General features: G+C 36.0%; 1 protein-coding gene across 1 annotated transcript; it reads left to right on the top strand.

The window, feature by feature from the left end:
- Positions 1-5,641: 5,641 nt before the first annotated feature.
- Positions 5,642-15,254, top strand: LOC138691008 (adult-specific cuticular protein ACP-20-like). The gene is made up of 3 exons (XM_069812646.1): positions 5,642-5,690; positions 12,589-12,780; positions 14,734-15,254. Exons 1-3 carry the CDS (start codon positions 5,676-5,678, stop codon positions 14,968-14,970), a joined length of 444 nt encoding a protein of 147 aa, XP_069668747.1. The 5' UTR covers positions 5,642-5,675; the 3' UTR covers positions 14,971-15,254.
- Positions 15,255-15,485: the final 231 nt, after the last annotated feature.

Below are 15,485 nucleotides of genomic sequence, written 5' to 3'. Positions count from 1 at the left end.
TGTTATTAATGCAATATAATAAATTTGTTTTATTTTAAAAACATTAAAGTCTAAAAACAATTTTTGAGCTGGAAAATCAATAGGTTTATGAAGACATATTTTAATTATTTTCTTTTGTAATAAATAAAGTGGATTAAAATTGGATTTAAATAAGCTACCCCATCCCATAATACTTACTTACTTATTTACTTACTTACTGGCTTTTAAGGAACCCGGAGGTTCATTGCCGCCCTCTCATAAGCCCGCCATTGGTCCCTATCCTGAGCAAGATTAATCCAGTCCCTACCAACATATCCCACCTCCCTCAAATCCATTTTAATATTATCTTCCCATCTACGTCTCGGCCTCCCCAAAGGTCTTTTCCCCTCTGGCCTCCCAACTAACACACTATATGCATTTCTGGATTCGCCCATACGTGCTACATGCCCTGCCCATCTCAAACGTCCTGCCCCATCCTATAATTCCATACATAATTACCGATTGAAATAAAGTTAAATATATTGTGGGTAATAAACTTATTGGTAAGTAATTCCTCAATAAAACAAAATAATATATTATTTTACGTAATTTATTACAAAGATAATTAATGTGTTGGTTCCATTTTAAATTATTGTCCAAAATTATGCCTAAATACTTAACTTCAGAGGACTCCTTAATAATTGGACATTTAAACTGTATAAGGCAACAATTAGAGTTACGTAATTTAATACTTAATATAGATGTAGGAGGTTTGTTACATTTTTCAGATAATGATAATGGAATAATTACAACCTATGCTCTATCCCGTAGTGGCAGCCCGTAAATTCAGAGGCCAGTTATTGTTGTTCAACAATACATTTATAGGCTATAGTGGAATAAAATAGTGTAGGCTACGAAAGCACAGTTCAGAGTAGTCACGACTAGAAACCAGGGAAATGCATCATACTTTGTCAAATCCCCTTACAATATCCAATACGACTACCCACTGTAAAAAGTAACTCAGATACAAAAGATGATATGGGATTGAAATAATCCCAATGATTGTATGAATAGGACTTTTCATTGTTTTGTATGCTATTGTTAATTTTATCTTTAGGAGTATGTTTTAAAGTCGAATAACGTATTATACCAGAGTCACCAACCTTCTCTTGTTTTTTGTGATCTCTGACCACATATAACAGATTAATCAGCCTAATGCACTTTCAAGACAACTTTTATTAATTTCACTATGCTGCCATCTAGAGATTGTAAAAGAAGTCATGTTATAACCCTGATGGAATTGCATGGAGTAATAGTTTGCAGCACTACTTTCATCTAGCGGTCGTTACCAAAAACTTCAATTTCGACGGTGCAAATCCCAGTGGTTGTTCTCTTTTATATGTTGCCATTTCATAATATGGGAATTCATTCATTCATTCATTCATTCATTCATTCATTCATTCATTCATTCATTCATTCATTCATTCATTCATTCATTCACTCATTTATAGTGTTCTGCTCAAGGGCAGGTCTTTCGCTGCAGACCCAGCTTTCTCCAGTCTTTCCTAGTTTCTGCCTTCCTCTTTGTTTCTTCATATGATCCATATATCTTAATGTCGTCTATCATCTGATATCTTCTTCTGCCCCGAACTTTTCTCCCGTTTACCATTCCTTCCAGTGCATCCTTCAGTAGGTAGTTTCTTCTCAGCCAGTGACCCAACAAATTTCTTTTCCTCTTTCTGATCAGTTTCAGCATCAATCTTTCTTCACCCACTCTTTCCAACACAGCTTCGTTTTCTTCTCCATATCCACATTTCAAATGCTTCTATTTGCTTCTCTTCACTTCGTCGTAATATCCATGTTTCTGACCCCATACAATGCCACACTCCACACAAAGCACTTCCCTAGTAGTTCTTTCTTCAGAACACAGGAATGGTCAATCTTATATGTACTCCTGTATGATCAGAGGTATGACGTCGAAATTGCAGTATGTGCAATAGTGTTTCTTTGCAGTTTGTCTAAAAATTGGTAGATGATAAGTGTGGTGGGAATACTGTACTTACTTACAAATGGCTTTTAAGGAACCCAAAGGTTCATTGCCGCCCTCACATAAGCCCGCCATCGGTCCCTATCCTGTGCAAGATTAATCCAGTCTCTATCATCATATCCCATCTCCCTCAAATCCATTTTAATATTATCCTCACATCTACGTCTCGGCCTCCCTAAAGGTCTTTTTCCCTCCGGTCTCCCAACTAACACTCTATATGCATTTATTCGCCCATACGTGCTACCTGCCCTGCCCATCTCAAACGTCTGGATTTAATGTTCCTAATTACGTCAGGTGAAGAATACAAGGGAATATTGTAGTAATTTGAAAAAATATAACAATGATTATAATAATAATAATAATAATAATAATAATAATAATAATAACAATAATAATAATTTTGCATGATGGATACCTATAATAGCGATCGGACTGCGTAACATGAGATGTACTCGGGATTTTTGCCACTATTTGTTTTAACATTCACTTATCAATAAAATTTCAATAGTCTCTTGAATATATGCATTGAGTTCGGGGTCTTTCTATGTCATCTGTCTATGTCAACTTTCATGTGGAGTTTCGACTAGACACAATTGGGCTATCTAAGAGACTCATACGGATTTGAATTTTACACGAGCATGGGACATCGCTAGTTGTGAATATTTAATGCGAGAGGAGAAGCGTCTAGTTATTTGATATTTATGCTGTTGTTAATGTTCTTCTTGTTTTTATTGTTGTTGAAGAGAATGACGATTTTGCAGTGCCCATGATGAGGCTCCAAACATGTTACAAAGACAATTCAGTTGACTGCCTTGCCGATCTTGTTTCCCAATGGGCGAGTCGGACGTTCGCACGCTATTTGTCTGTGAGAAACAAGCCCTGCCAATAAGCTCATAAAGTATTGCCACTCTAGCTGAAGAAATCTGTTGGACCGACTCCACCTCTCTCCCACACAGAAATTAAAAAACCTAATTACGTAGATACATTCAAGAAGGACGTAAGTCATCATTTTTCTAAGTTGTCTATACGCTCCGGATTCGTTAGAATGAAAAAATTACGACATTTTCAGGAGTATGTTTGAGAATCTCTTTAAGTTTGAAACGTAAGTTTGGATATTAGGCTAAACACTTTGACATGAAACGTCTTTGTTTGAGGCACAAGAGAGAAAATCTGTAACGCTTTGACATGAAAAGTTTACACTGACGTCCCTAATAGTACCATGGAAGTACAAGTGTAAGATGAACTTTGTACAGGGACATCATTTTATTTTTACTTCAATTTTTATTGTACCTGAGTTTTTTAATGTCCTTCACTCCCACTCCTTCTACTAATGAAGTTCAACCGTCCTCCACACAGATCCAAGATCGCATATACAGTCATAGTAGGCTTAAGGTCATAGTAAGCAGTACGTTCCAAAAATATGTTCGCGTTTTCCAGTGACGAAAGCGTTTTCAATATTGAATCATTTTCGCACAGGTACTGTCGTCCATTTGCCTACGTCGCATCCCGGTTTCCCCCACCTGCTTCTATTCGCTTCTCTGTAAAGGCTAGTGGCTGGGCTGTCTTAGCTCTTTTATGAGAACATTAATTTCTGTTAGGAATTGGACGTCTATGTAATATTATACCCATACAATTGTTTAAAATAACTTAAATAAAAGGGTCTCGTTAAGAAATTAACTATCACATAATTTCCCCCCTTTCTACGACCCTGCGACATAACCACTTGGACGGACAGTAGATATCATGTCTGAGTAATTTTATCTTTTCGGATCGGGCAGAAGTGAAGACTGAATTTAGAGTACGTAAGGTACTCTTTTATAGAGTAGGTACAGAATTATTTCAACATGAGTTACTGATACGAAGTACCAACCTGGTAATTGGAATTACGTACAATAGTCTATAGTGAGATAATATGCATATCAGAACTGAAGCCTGTATCGAAATGAAAGGCCACCATTTTCAAAAATGTGTTTAAATATCCATATTATGATTATTTTTCAATTTAACTATATTCTCTATAGTGTACGCTAATGTGCTGTAGACAGTATAATATACACTGCATAATGAATACGTCCTCATGGACAGCTCAGTTCGTGAGTAAAAACACTCGTTGTTAATACTATACTGTATTTTGATTAAATAAAAACCTAATGAAAATTATCAAACTCAAAAGCGTGATATTTCCTAGTTTACGTAAATGGATGAACTACTTTTCTTCCCTCCTATACCTAGTAAAGTGATTTGTTTCTATTTTACGCCAGTATCATCGAACTCCAGTCGTGGAAGGGGATAGCAAACGGTATTTTCGGTTCTCAATCGTTGATCCAAAGGTATAGCCTGGTTAATATTAGAAATGTTAGTAAAAATAAAATGACGTCCATGTATAATGGATACCTGTTTATAATACGAGATCAGACTTTTTAATTTTAGATTTTCCGATTTTTGCCACCATTGGCTCTAGCATCCGCTTATAAATTTCAATAGTCTCTAGAGTCTAGATCGTATACATTGAGTTGGAGTTATTTCTATGTTATTTGTCTATGGTAGTAATTATTGTTAAGATTACTCAACATAAGTTACCAATAATTCACGTATTCACATTTTTGTTATGTTCTAATGATATTCAACTTATTTTATATTTTTGTTTTCATATTTTCCGATAATGTTATATCTCTAATGTGATAAGTTGAGCTATATATAATCTTAATTTTCCTTATTGTGTGTACTTAGAAATATTGTATTCACTGTATACTTTTTACTGCACTATTTTATTACTACTATTAGTATTATTATTATTATTATTATTATTATTATTATTATTATTATCATTATTACTATTCTTCTTTATTATTATTATTATTATTATTATTATTATTATTATTATTATGAATAATTGTCTTTTTTTTTTGTATGTCTCATTTATTTTGACCTGCTGTTCACATTTTATTATGCTTTTTTCTTTCTTTCTGTATGTTATATATTATGTCTGATTTCTTCTTATTTGTCTATTTTTTATTATTATTATTATCTTATTCAGTTTTGTGTGTAAAATTGTAGTGTAATTTGTTAATTTGTAGTGTTTTTGTAACGCAGTCTTTACTCCTGGTTGAGTGTTAGAGAAGGCCGTATGGCCTTAACTCTGCCAGGTTAAATAAATCATTATTATTATTATTATTATTATTAATAATTACAAATCCCGCGGAAGTCCAGCTGCTAGTTCCGAAATTGCTAGACCGGAAACAAATTATCATTATTTAATTAAAGATCGTGAGAAAGTGGTGGAAACTGCGACGTAGCTACGGTTTCTTCTTGTTTCTCTTTATCTGATATATTTAGGTGACAAATTCGATGCTTACGTTGAAGGAAGTTTTATAACCATATCAAATAATAGTCTCAAAAGTGTCACTGTATTCCTTTCTAAAGAAAGGTAGATACCGATACGTACAGACGGTGTAGAGATGAGAGTAGTAACAACAGAGGCCATGAATCTTCCCCCACCATCACCACCGCATCCTTCCTGTGCCGATGTGCTCCTCTTTATACTGTATTTACGACGATACGCTTCCTCGCTCATCTCGGATCGCGTTGCTATATATACAAAAAGAGGAGCAAACCGATATCTCAGTGCATAAGCCTTCTTCACACAGGCAAGCAAGTCACAGGACGAGAAATGACAATTGCAAAGGTAAGCCAGAAATTTAGCCTTGACTAATTTCAACTCGCGGACTAGATTCTAACGTAATAATAAATTATGTTATCTCTACTAAGTACTATTAAAACGTCATCATGTCCACACCTGTGGAGTAACTGTCAGCGCGTCTGGCCGCGAAACCAGGTGGCCCGGGTTCGATTCCCGGTCAGGGCAAGTTACCTGGTTGAGGTTTTTTCCGGGGTTTTCCCTCAACCCAATATGAGCAAATGCTGGGTAACTTTCGGTGTTGGACCCCGGACTCATTTTACCGGCATTATCACCTTCATTTCATTCAGACACTAAATAACCTAGATGTTGATACAGCGTCGTAAAATAACCCAATAAAATAAAAAAAAATATTTCACAGATTCAAAATGTGTTTTTACATTCACAGTTAGTTAATGGAATGTGAATAAATTGTTTTCGGATGGAAAATAAAATAAATTTCAAACATTTGATAATGTTAAATTGAGAAATAATATGCACTTATACACGGATAGGTGTATATTGAATAAATAAATTTATTATTTAGAGATACATACACACAATATACGATTATTCATAAAAGTACATGTATATGATTATTCTCACCTTATTTGTTACATATACTCGTAATTTTACCAGGGTTGAACAACCACCAAATGATTTTTAAAGTGATATTATTTGGTAAAAAAAACAACAGCAACCTCACCTTTAAATGGCACAATTACGGAATTATCAGATGAATTGTACATACATACGTAATAAATACACACACATAACATACATACATGCATGCATGCATGTACATACATAGTTATCTACGATTTAACGCACTGATATTTTTGAAACGAGTTTCCGAAACAACAGTTATCGTCATCTTTACAGTTATCTGTGCTTCAACTGGTAACTGTGTCTCGGCCTGTAGTTACCTGGCTGTTAGTACTGATTCGAACAGATACCGACATGCAGCGCTACTGCATTACTGTTTCGTAAACCATACTGTAATAACTGATATTAAATAATAATATAAACCGGAATTAAATAATTTACTATATTATCGATGTAGTTAAAAAAATTTTGGCGTTTTATTTACGTAATTTACGGTAAATGTTCTACTTTCTAAGGACAATAATGTGTGTTTGTAAAGATAATTTCGAATATCTTAAGCTTAATTTTCGTCATAAACTTCAGATTCTATGTCGTCAGTCCAGGAATATTTTATTCTTGGGTGCTCTACTAATGCCAATGGTATTTCGATCTCCGAAAAGTCCATTTGAACACATGAAAGCATTCATATGGACCAATGTAATATATTTTTACATTACCAATATGGCTGTCATAACCACCATAGCTGACTGCAGTTGCAGTTTTGTAGCAGAAATTACATCTAGCCCTCTCTCCACTAGTATCATTTACCTCGATGATCACGCCAAATACCAATAATTATTGCTTTTTTAATCAAACTGTATTACGATTGAGGTGGAAGTTCACATGTACACTATCGTTTATCACACGATTCCTTAATTAAAAATACTTGCTCCTACTACTACAGAGCTCACTGCCATATTACTACTGAAAACTTCTGCAAATAAAAATAACTAAAAAGATCACTAACAAAATACTAGTGGAGACATCTATGGACAACAAGTACAAGAGATACTGAACTTGAAGTTACCTCAACTGTTAGTTACAAGATCTGTTAAATCTACATTTAACTTTTCGGAAACTCATGAAATTTATAAGTGGAGTTAAATTTATAAGTGCTGTTAAATAACTGACAGTTAACTGAGGTGTACCAGAAACCGGGGATTAGTAACTAATAATAGAGATAATCTCACGCCACGGTTTTCATGCCTTGCTACAACCTACAGAACACTCGCTTTTAGATTTTGTTTAGTATGGCTCATAGAATTCATTACAGTAATCTGAAGATTTTAGACGCTATTTACTTGGAATGTGTCCTAATTAAAATGATTTATCACTGACTGGCTTCTTGAGTGTTTTTATTGTAATACAATATTAAGAAAACTTGCCAAAAATATATCTGCAATCATTCAGAAGACTAGAAACGAAGTTTCGATCGGTGCTCTTCCTTGTGTGTAATACTTTCAGCATCGACGACATGAAAGAATTCTTTAAACATTCGTGTTGAACGAACTGCACTACATTCCGGGTATATATGTGGACGTTCAGTCATTTACAACCTGCATAAGGAAAGAAAGTTCAAGATAACAGGCAGGGTTTGGAATTGAACGGGTTACATCAGCTTCTTGTCTATGCGGATGACGTGAATATGTTAATAGAAATTACACAAACGATTAGGGAAAACACGAAAATTTTACTTGAAGCAAGTAAAGCGATCGGTTTGGAAGTAAATCCCGAAAATACAAAGTATATGATTATGTCTCGTGACCAGAATATTGTACGAAATGGAAATATAAAAATTGGAAATTTATCTTTTGAAGAGGCGGAGAAGTTCAAATAGCTGGGAGCAACAGTAACAAATATAAATGATACTCAGGAGGAAATTAAACACAAAATAAATATGGGAAATGCCTGTTATTATTCGAAAATTTTTTATCATCCAGTCTGCTGTCGAAAATTCTGAAAGTTAGAATTTATAAAACAGTTATATTATCGGTTGTTCTTTATGGTTGTGAAACTTGGACTTTCACATTGAGAGAGGAACATAGGTTAAGGGTGTTTGAGAATAAGGTGCTTAGGAAAATATTTGGGGCTAAGAGAGATGAAGTTACAGGAGAATGGAGAAAGTTACACAACACAGAACTGCACGCATTGTATTCTTCACCTGACATAATTAGGAACATTAAATCCAGATGTTTGGGATGGGCAGGGCATGTAGCACGTATGGGCGAATCCAGAAATGCATATAGAGTGCTAGTTGGGAGACCGGAGGGAAAAAGACCTTTAGGGAGGCCGAGACGTAGATGGGAGGATAATATTAAAATGGATTTGAGGGAGATGGGATATGATGATAGAGACTGGGTTAATCTTGCACAGGATAGGGACCGATGGCGGGCTTATGTGAGGGCGGCAATGAACCTTCGGGTTCCTTAAAAGCCATTTGCAAGTAAGTAAGTACAACCTGCATAAGACACTCAAGACACAAAATGAGCCTTAAGTAAGATGGAATCAACAAAAACGTAAACCTCTGAGACGTTAGTGTCTTAATGAACACCTTACATGCTCTACAGTGAATTAGAAAACACCAAATTTCTTCGAAGCAGAATCAATATTTCATCTTGAAGTTTATGCTTGACTTTGACCATATTTCTTTATTTGGCTCTTTTGAGGACTCCAAACAACTTGCAGAGTGAAATTCACGTCCTTGGTTTATGAATCCATAGCTCGTAACCTAGCTGAGCAATGTCGCCCGCGGCTTGGAGTGGCACGGTCGTACGTGAAAGGCGTGTGAGCGTAATGCCAGGAACCACATGTGTGTGCTATGCGAGGCATTCGCTGTTATAATTCAAGTTTATGTCAACACATATCTTGAAACCGATTTCCTTGCATTGCATGGGTAGCTTATAGGAAGGACGTGGATACTGAATTTCATTGCCTCATAAACACTAAAGCAAAGAACTGCGCAAATTGTAAATGTTATAACAGAACAAATAAATCGACTACCTAGATTAAATAAATAGGTGTAGGCTTAAATACATATATTTTGTAAATAAGAATCACGTGCCAGGCAGGTTATAGGTCTACATACATTCTCATACGCCAGTCATGTCAATTGATGCCCATAGGAGCAAGCGCGCGCTTTAGAGCTCAGAAAAGCCTGAGCGCTTTACAGTGGAAAGGAAAGAGATAGACGAAAGAAGTAGTACTGGGTGTTCAGTTCAAAGTTGTCATGGGTCGCTGTATGTCGTCATGTGGATAGCCGATGAGCCTAGAGAATTCAATTTTCCTACACTTCCGCAGAGGTGTATTACTTATGTGCAAGAGAAGTTGCCTAGTAAGTACGGCGTTCATTCAGAAGAGTATTTACCGATACGTACCGTAACGCCGGTAGTGGCAGGAATGTGAACTGTTTCGAAACATGTACTGAGGTGGGTTTTTTCTTACTGTCGGGATATGTGGAGGGGGGTTAAGACGATTACTTACGTATTTATTGACATTAATTTCGACGGGCAACATGGACACGGAGCATCTGATTTGTATTGTGGAATGTTGCCGTACGCAACCGATGTACAACTTGCCCGCGCAAAACACAGTTCGAACGAGGTTATGGTAGCACATAGACCGTACAGACCGCCATATGTTGCTACGACGTTCAAGTTATACCGTACATGTACTCAAGTTCAGATTGAACGCCTTGATTAAAAGGCAACTTCTCTTACACAAAAGCTGAAACTCGCTTCAAATCCCTGACTCATAAACAGTAACGTCATGACACACTTTGAAATGAACACCCAGTATATGCCGCTTGGTCCAGCTATATTCAGGGATGGTCAGCACTGATTCAATAGATAAAGGGAAGAGAACTTATTAAAACTGTATCCATGGTAATTTTTAGATCTGTCTGAGAAGTTTAAGTGCATTATAAGAATGAAAGTTTTAATTTTAATGCTCATTTTTCACAAGTTTGATTTTTTTTATTCAAAAGAAATATTTTCTCAACTTTTTTAATAGAAAAGTGAAATTTTGAGATATAGGCCTATTTATTTAGTAGCCGTTCAGAATGTTTTCGTAAATCTAATAAACCGGTAAATACGTATTACTGAAGATAGTGTATTGAAAATTTTGAAAATATTCGCATGGAAATTGTTTGTAAGGATATTAATTAACAAAGCAACTACTGTTACATCATAAGCAAAAGATACGTGCCCATGTGTTGTAAAAATGTCAGCTCTATAGCTTCAGCATATTTCGAGAAAATAATTTAATATTATGATGATAGGAAGTTGCTCACTAATATCACCTTAAAAGCATAGTGCGATAAAAGTTTTGTTAAGGAATATTAGTTACACTTAAAACATATACAGCATCTAGGTAACTTTGCTTTGTAGGTACTGTAATATTGTTTTGATTAGTTTATAGATTACTTTTATAAGGCTAAAGGTACCATCAATATCAATTAGGCCTACAACTTATCATGTCATACTCAATCTCTTTTTTGGGGATGTCACTTTCTTTATGAATGATGTGTTTCATCCACTTAGTACAGTATAGTTGTACTACTATGGAATTTATGTCAATATTCCTTCTTAACTCTTTATTATGTTATTAACATTTAAAACACAACAGCAATATTAAGAAATTGATATTAATACTTTTGTTTTACAGACAATATAGATATCAAACAGAAAGAAGCCATATAAAAATAACGAAATAAAATTTCACGTTCCGTTTGAAGTTTGTACACCACTGTTTTCTTAATCCAACAGGCTGCTTATTCATATACACAACCCTTCCTCTTTCCATACTTAGCGCTTGATGCCCCCGCACGACGTCAAGGTCAGAAAAATGCGCTGGCTTTGACATCACTGTCATACGCCCATAAGGTTAAATTATATTAATACTCGCTTCGTATAGTTCAAGTGTAACTACCAGCACGGACACAGGTGCTACATCAGGCCTGGGCGTTAATAACTCAATCGAGACGTTCAGACTGCCCCTTAACTCGCCACTCCACTCCACCTTCCCCGGTAGAAACAGGGAAAAATAGGCCTATCTTTGGGGAGGCCGAGACGTAGATGGAAATATTATATTAAAATGGATTTGTGGGAGCTGGGATGTGATGGTAGGGAGCTGGATTAATTTAGCTCAGGATAGGGACCGATAATGGGTTTATGTGACGGCGGCAATGAACCTCCGGGTTCCTTAAAAGCCATTTGTAAATAAGTATTGCAAAAAGTCTTGAATTTATTAAATTTTTTACATTTATGTCAAATTACGCCATTTTACACGTATTTTACGCGTCGTATAAGAATTATTTTCTAACTCGTAACTTCCCAACCCTGCTTATGATTTATTTACTACACTGCATGTTTACCACTGTGCGTGTTAAAATTGCTTCAGCTTCGACAAATAAATGCATGTAAGGATATACTGGGTGTTCAGTTCAAAGTGTGCCATGGCTCGCTGTATGCCGTCACGTGGCTAGTTGATGAGCCTAGAGAATTCAATCTTCCTACACTTCAGCGGAGGTGTATTACTTATCTGCCAGAGAAGTTGCCTACCAAGTACGGCGTTCATTCAGAAGAGTACTTACCGATACGTACGGTAACGTCGGTAGTGGCAGGAATGTGAACTGTGTCGAAACATATACTGAGGTGAGTTTTTTCGTACTGTCGGGATATGGGGAGAGAGTTAAGACGATTACTTAAGTATTTGTTGACATTAACTTCGACGGTCAACATGGACACGAAGCATTTGATTTGCATTGTGGAATGTTGCCGTACGCAACCTATGACAACAAATACCGTACTCTGCGTACGACTTCGCCGCGCAAAACACAGTTCGAAAGATATTATGGTAGCACACAGACCGTATAGACCGCCATCTGTTGCTAAGACGTTCAAGTTATACCGTACACGTTCTCAAGTTCAGATTGAACGCCTTGATTGATAGGCAACTTCTCTGACACAAAATCTGAAACTCGCTTCAAATCGCTAACTCATCAACAGTGACGTCATGACACACTTTGAAATGAACACCCAGTATTAAGAAATAATTCACCGCATTGTAAATGAGTATAAATTAGTTGTCCTACTCTCAAAATCCCTGACTTTGCTCAATGAAATTATCTTCCGAATACCGTTACGATATTTGAAAGGCTTTGGTGTAAATGAAGTTTTTGTCATAATTTCTACTAGGACAAGGCATTATTCTGAGGTATCCAATCAGTTTATCCGTAATTAACGGCAGTGCTACACGGTTGCAGGCCCTCACTCTCGCTTTCGTAGCGGCTCTCTTCGCCGCTGGTGCATATCCTTACCCCGGCTACGGGACGGGCGACCTCCAAGGCCATGGTTTGTCATTGGAAGGCCACGGACTGACGCTGGAGGCAGCAGGCGGCCAAGAAGGCCACTCCGTCGGGCATGCAGGACAAACGGGACATGACGTCGACTATTATGTAAGTATTGGTTTGTGCCTTCGTATACCTGTAATTGTGAGAAATCTAACGATGAAAGTGAAACAGTTAAGGAACCTTTTACCTTACAAGAGGGATTGCTCCTCTAACGCATTTCATTATTCTTAATAAGAAATTAGGCATGGATCTGTTACTAAACCAGATATTGCTTAAAAGATAGAGATGAGAGAAAAAAAAGTCACTGCTAACAGAAAATAAACCGTGTCACCAAGATGACAAACATTTTGTCATATTTTATGCTCTCCGAAACAATTTGGTTTCTTGCGGAAGCCGGAGTCCTATATATGGAAATGGCCATAAATTAGACCAATAAATTATCTGAGCAAATATAAAAACACTATTATTATTTTATTATTAATATTATATTAGAGTATTACACTAATACAATAATATTTTCTGATGCTGAAGACTATTTTCTCAGAAAACAGAGACAACATGCAACAGGTGTTCCCAACAGAAGAAACGACAACATGAGAGGAAACTTGTCTCAGAAAATTATTTGTGATATCTGTCGGCTACAAGGTTAGCTAATGGAGTGATGGTTATCTCAGTAGCCGATAGATGTCGAGTTGTATAATAGGAATAAAAACAGTCGTATTAAATAATTACGATAGGCATACATTTTGGGCCGTATTCAAAGACATTCTTAGCGCGGGCTTCCGATGGACGATCAGCGAACTAACGTTTTTCGTATACATAAACCAGTGTTAGCGATATGATATGATATGATATGATATGATATGATATGATATGATATGATATGATATGATATGATATGATATGATATATGATATGATATATGATATGGTATGATATGATATATGATATGATATGATATATGATATGATATATCTGCAGTGCTTGGGAAAAGTAACACAAATCAGTTTCCACAAACCTTTTTTGATAATTTATTGGCAACTTACGGAACATCTGCTCGCTTGGAAAAAAATACATAAGTATTTCTCCCATTACAATAATTCATACAGAAAAAAATCAAATCGACATAAACCAGTGTAAGTTGTCAATAAATTATCAAAAAAGGTTTGTGGAAACTGACTTAAGTCACTTTTCCCGAGCACTGCAGATATGATATATGATATGATATGATATGATATGATATGATATGATATATGATATGATATATGTTAAATGATATGATATGATATGATATGATATGATATGATATGATATGATATGATATGATATGATATGATATGATATGATATGATATGATATGATATGATATATGATATTATATGTTAAATGATATGATATGATATGATATGATATGATATGATATGATATGATATGATATGATATGATATGATATGATATGATATGATATGATATGATATGATATGAATGCTGTACAAGTAACCAGGCGATGCAGGGCTAGTTTAGCATGCTCGTAGCGCGGGCTAGCGAAATGTCTATGAATAGCACCCTTTATGTTTAATCCTCTGTGTTTTGTCATGCTTATTTCATACGCATTCCCTAGCCTCGTTTAGAAAAGAGAAACTCACAATTTTTAGAACTGAGAATCTGAAACAAGCCAACGTCCGGGCAGTCACTTTCCGGGACACTTGGACAAGCATCTAAAATCTGGGGTACGTTTGCTAAAAACAATCATAGCCTTTGTTAGTGGTTCAATATAAAAGGAAACCTAAAGTATATAAAGACAATTGGCTATAATAATTTCTTCACTTATCTAGTTCTTCTCTTCATTTGTCAGATTCCAGAGTGTTGTTAACAAGACCTTGAAACAGTTCTATTGTTCCGTTGGACTCGCGTTTGAAGAGTTAATACCACCTACTAAAACAACCACTAAAGCCTACATGACGAAAGCGGTACCTGTCCCATTTTTAGATAACAATTATGATTGTGTCCTGCTTTTAAGGTCCAGAACATAAATAACATGGATTTATTTTTCAACAGGCATATCCCAAGTACAGCTTCAAGTATTCAGTAAACGACTATCACACTGGGGATGTGAAGAGTCAACACGAGGTCCGCGACGGCGATGTGGTCAAGGGACAGTACAGCCTGGTGGAACCAGATGGCACTTTACGCACCGTGGACTATACTGCTGACAAGCACAGCGGCTTCAACGCTGTTGTCACCAAGACTGGACATGGTCTTCATTCTGGTGATTACAGTTATGGAAAAATCTGAAGAAATAACATAGACTACGATCCTAGATTGTTATAAATCTATTTTCCCAACCTCGCATTATGGGAACACAGTGTGATTCGAACAGCATTAGGCCTAGATAGTGAGATCTTCACGTAAGACAACACAGGACCATGACAGATGAAACATCCGCACCCTAAACAGAGTTCGAACCCAAAACTGTGGGAATCATATAGTGTAAGAACTGAATTTTAACTGTCCTAGTAGGTATTTTAATGAGGTACTGAAAAATTTGTTAATAACTAAAAGTTAAAAACTGTTAGGTCTACACATATACATACTTATACAAAATTAAATCTATAAGCTTACAGCATGTTACATTCAATATGTGGAATGCAGATCTCAGTTCTTAATACCAATACAATTACTTCAGCAACAAGCAAGTCCGAATTTGTTATATGTTCGGGTTGCAGTAAGCTGTGTGTTAAATTAATCCTGTAAGTCAGGGATGTCGAACAGCGCTCTCAAACTGTGAAACGATTAATACTTTGCCTACA

The sequence above is a fragment of the Periplaneta americana genome, chromosome 16 (genome assembly GCF_040183065.1).
Source record: "Periplaneta americana isolate PAMFEO1 chromosome 16, P.americana_PAMFEO1_priV1, whole genome shotgun sequence".
NCBI classification, from domain to species: domain Eukaryota; kingdom Metazoa; phylum Arthropoda; class Insecta; order Blattodea; family Blattidae; genus Periplaneta; species Periplaneta americana.
The sequence above is the reverse complement of the archived record's forward strand: the minus strand, read 5'-3'. Positions and strand labels throughout refer to the sequence as shown.

Coding starts and splice junctions, on each gene's coding strand:
- LOC138691008 (XM_069812646.1), top strand. Junction 12,781..14,733: donor GACATGACGTCGACTATTAT/GTAAGTATTGGT, acceptor ATTTTTCAACAG/GCATATCCCAAGTACAGCTT.